Genomic DNA, 2,500 nt, shown 5'->3' with positions numbered 1-2,500 from the left:
CGCTAGCTTAACGCATTGTTCGCACCAGTCGTTAATTAGCATCCTCATTGTATTTATATTCATATTCCCTGTCTTATAGTTTCCTCTGGTTAGCTTGATGCACTGTTAGCATCTATCATGAGCTAGCACCTCAACAGAGAAATTAGTTTTGTTAAATGATTAATTAGCATAATATTACAGTCTTTTTTTTTTTTTTTTTATTTAATCCACACCTCTAAGGTAAACATTGACATTCGTAATAGTTTTGTTTCACTTCCACTGTAGCTTTATGTCATGTGCAAGCTTAAGAAAAAAAAAATCCCTTTATTTTTTCGAGAATTTCCAAACATATCTGACATAAATACTTTCTACTCTCCTTTACCTGGTATTGTGTTTCCAGTAAACTAGCACTTAGCAGTTATATGTGTATTTTTTAATGTATTTATTTTACATATTTTAGTATTAACCTAAATCTGAAAGGAGCATCTGATTTGTGAGTGATTAAAGTTAATGTATTTCAGTAGTTTGGTTAGCGGTCTACACCAAGTGAAACTGCACTGTTATTTTAGACAGAGAGAGATTTTTTCTCAGGAATTTACCTTCACATCTAAGTCATTCTGAATACACACTGCCCAGCCAAAACAAAGTGTCGCACTCTGGATTTAACTAAGCAAATATTTAAGTGTTCTTTATTGGATAATTACTGCAGTGAGTCAATGTAGTTTAACTGTAACATGTTATTAAACCCGAACAAGATGCAGTGAGCAGTTTCCTCTTTCTTAAACACTACGTCAGATGACAAATCCTGTGATCGTGGTAAAGATGTTACTCTGTTTAGAAGTCAAATTACTGGCCTGCATCAAGCAAAGAAAACAACTAGGGAGAAACTATGAAAATTGGGTAAAGAACTGTAAAAATCATTATTAAAACCTGGAAGGATAGCAGTGAACCATCATCATCATCTTCGAGAAAGAAATGTGGTCGGAAAAAAATCCTGAATGAGTGTGATTAGATCACTTAAATGCTTAGGAAAATTAAATAGTTAAAAAACACAACAGTAGAGATCACGGTTATGTTTAAAAGTGAAACTGAGGGCATTTCCACCTCCAGAATGCAAAGTGAACTTAAGGGTTTGGGACTAAACAGCTGTGGAGCCTTAAGAAAACCACTTGTCCTAAAACGCTTAATTTTAGCTAGCATATGCGATCGCCGTAGTACACTTTTGATAACATCCTGACTCTTATTTTGCAGAACGGCAGCCACATTGCGATCACAGAAGGAGTCGTCACTATGCTAGACCTGCGCTGAGCTTTCAACCCTGGACAGCATCTGTAATCTCTTACCCTTAACATGCTACATGGACAAGCACTGGCTAGACGTAAGAACAATGATTAGTGACCAATCAGAATTTACAGGTGGTGGGATTCCGTTCGACCAGATGGCGGCATGATTGAAGCACTTTCGAGAAAGAAAACACACGTTATAGCAGAGAAAGACACCTTCACACCATCCGCTGAGTTTGGAGACCTCCATGTATGTCCGGAACTCTGAAGAAAACCAACCAGCGACAGTTTCATGCATAACATAAATTATAATTGTCCTTCAATGTCATGTTGGTGTTGATGGTAATGGCGACGTGTTTGACACTAACTCATTGATGTAAATAACATTAAAGCAACAAGGTGTTTTTAAACCTGCATTTAGACTCGGTTGGAATTTTTTTTATTCTTTTTTTTTGCTCACAACACTAGAACACATTGACTGAAATTGTTAATTTAACAATATTAAAATCCATTCCAGTTCAAAAAATGCTGAAATTTATTTAATGGAATTGAGTACACAGTGTGAAGATTAGCCAGCTCGTCTTTTATTACGTTAATCCACAATAGTTTTATGTTAGTAAAGAATAGAAACATCCGTACAGCAGCTAGTTCACAACTGTCATGATCGTTATAAACCTCGTACACCAAACCGTCAAATCGAGTTCTGGCCATTAAAACGTCTTTAAAAAGCGTGTAATTGTTTCATGGTCACGTTTCAGGCTACAAATTGAATCTGGTTTAAATGTGTGATTGGAAATCCTTTTTTTCTAACTCAATCAGAACAAAACCAGGAAGTGCTGCACTCCTTTGTGAACAAAACAGTTTAGGCAAATGGGAGGGGTTTCAGACATCCGATTCCTCTTCTTTTTAGTTTTGTCTTGATGGCATCTCATTGGGAACCGTTACCCAGGTGACAGACAGGTGGCAGTGGCGTGTTTGGCTCTTGGTTGAAGGTGAGGTCAGCTCAGCCAGTCCAGATCGTCGTCATCGCTGTCATCCCCGAACAGAGATGTAGGAGGGGGCCGTCCTTTTAAACTCTAATCGCATCAGACAGAAGGAAGCGTCACATTCACAATCAATCAGTACATGAAATGTTACTCTAGAGTTGGTAAAGTTTGTTTATTGGATATTGAACTAAGCTTATTTAACAACAGAATATGTTATTAAAGTTATTAAAGTAAAGGTGTTTTGTTGTGATT

At 37.0% G+C, this 2,500-nt stretch overlaps 2 protein-coding genes across 4 annotated transcripts in view; one reads left to right on the top strand and one right to left on the bottom strand.

Moving 5' to 3' along the window:
* The window catches only part of stambpb (STAM binding protein b), an 8,585-nt gene extending 6,907 nt beyond the window's left edge, over positions 1 to 1,678 (top strand). The window contains exon 10 of the mRNA XM_053503496.1: positions 1,231 to 1,678. Within this exon, the coding sequence (XP_053359471.1) occupies positions 1,231 to 1,287 (57 nt within the window). The 3' untranslated portion in view covers positions 1,288 to 1,678. The remainder of the gene's footprint in view (positions 1 to 1,230) is intronic.
* An 89-nt stretch (positions 1,679 to 1,767) lies between these two features.
* The window catches only part of fkbp15b (FKBP prolyl isomerase family member 15b), an 18,615-nt gene continuing 17,882 nt past the window's right edge, over positions 1,768 to 2,500 (bottom strand). For 2 of the 3 annotated variants that reach the window (XM_053503490.1, XM_053503491.1), the window contains exon 29: positions 1,769 to 2,338. In XM_053503490.1, the coding sequence (XP_053359465.1) occupies positions 2,261 to 2,338 (78 nt within the window). In that variant the 3' untranslated portion in view covers positions 1,769 to 2,260. Of the gene's footprint in view, positions 2,339 to 2,500 lie in introns of all 3 variants that reach the window. The other variant, XM_053503492.1, reaches the window with a different exon arrangement.

The sequence above is a fragment of the Clarias gariepinus genome, chromosome 9 (genome assembly GCF_024256425.1).
Source record: "Clarias gariepinus isolate MV-2021 ecotype Netherlands chromosome 9, CGAR_prim_01v2, whole genome shotgun sequence".
Classification (NCBI taxonomy): domain Eukaryota; kingdom Metazoa; phylum Chordata; class Actinopteri; order Siluriformes; family Clariidae; genus Clarias; species Clarias gariepinus.
This window is presented reverse-complemented; position numbering and strand designations above follow the sequence as displayed.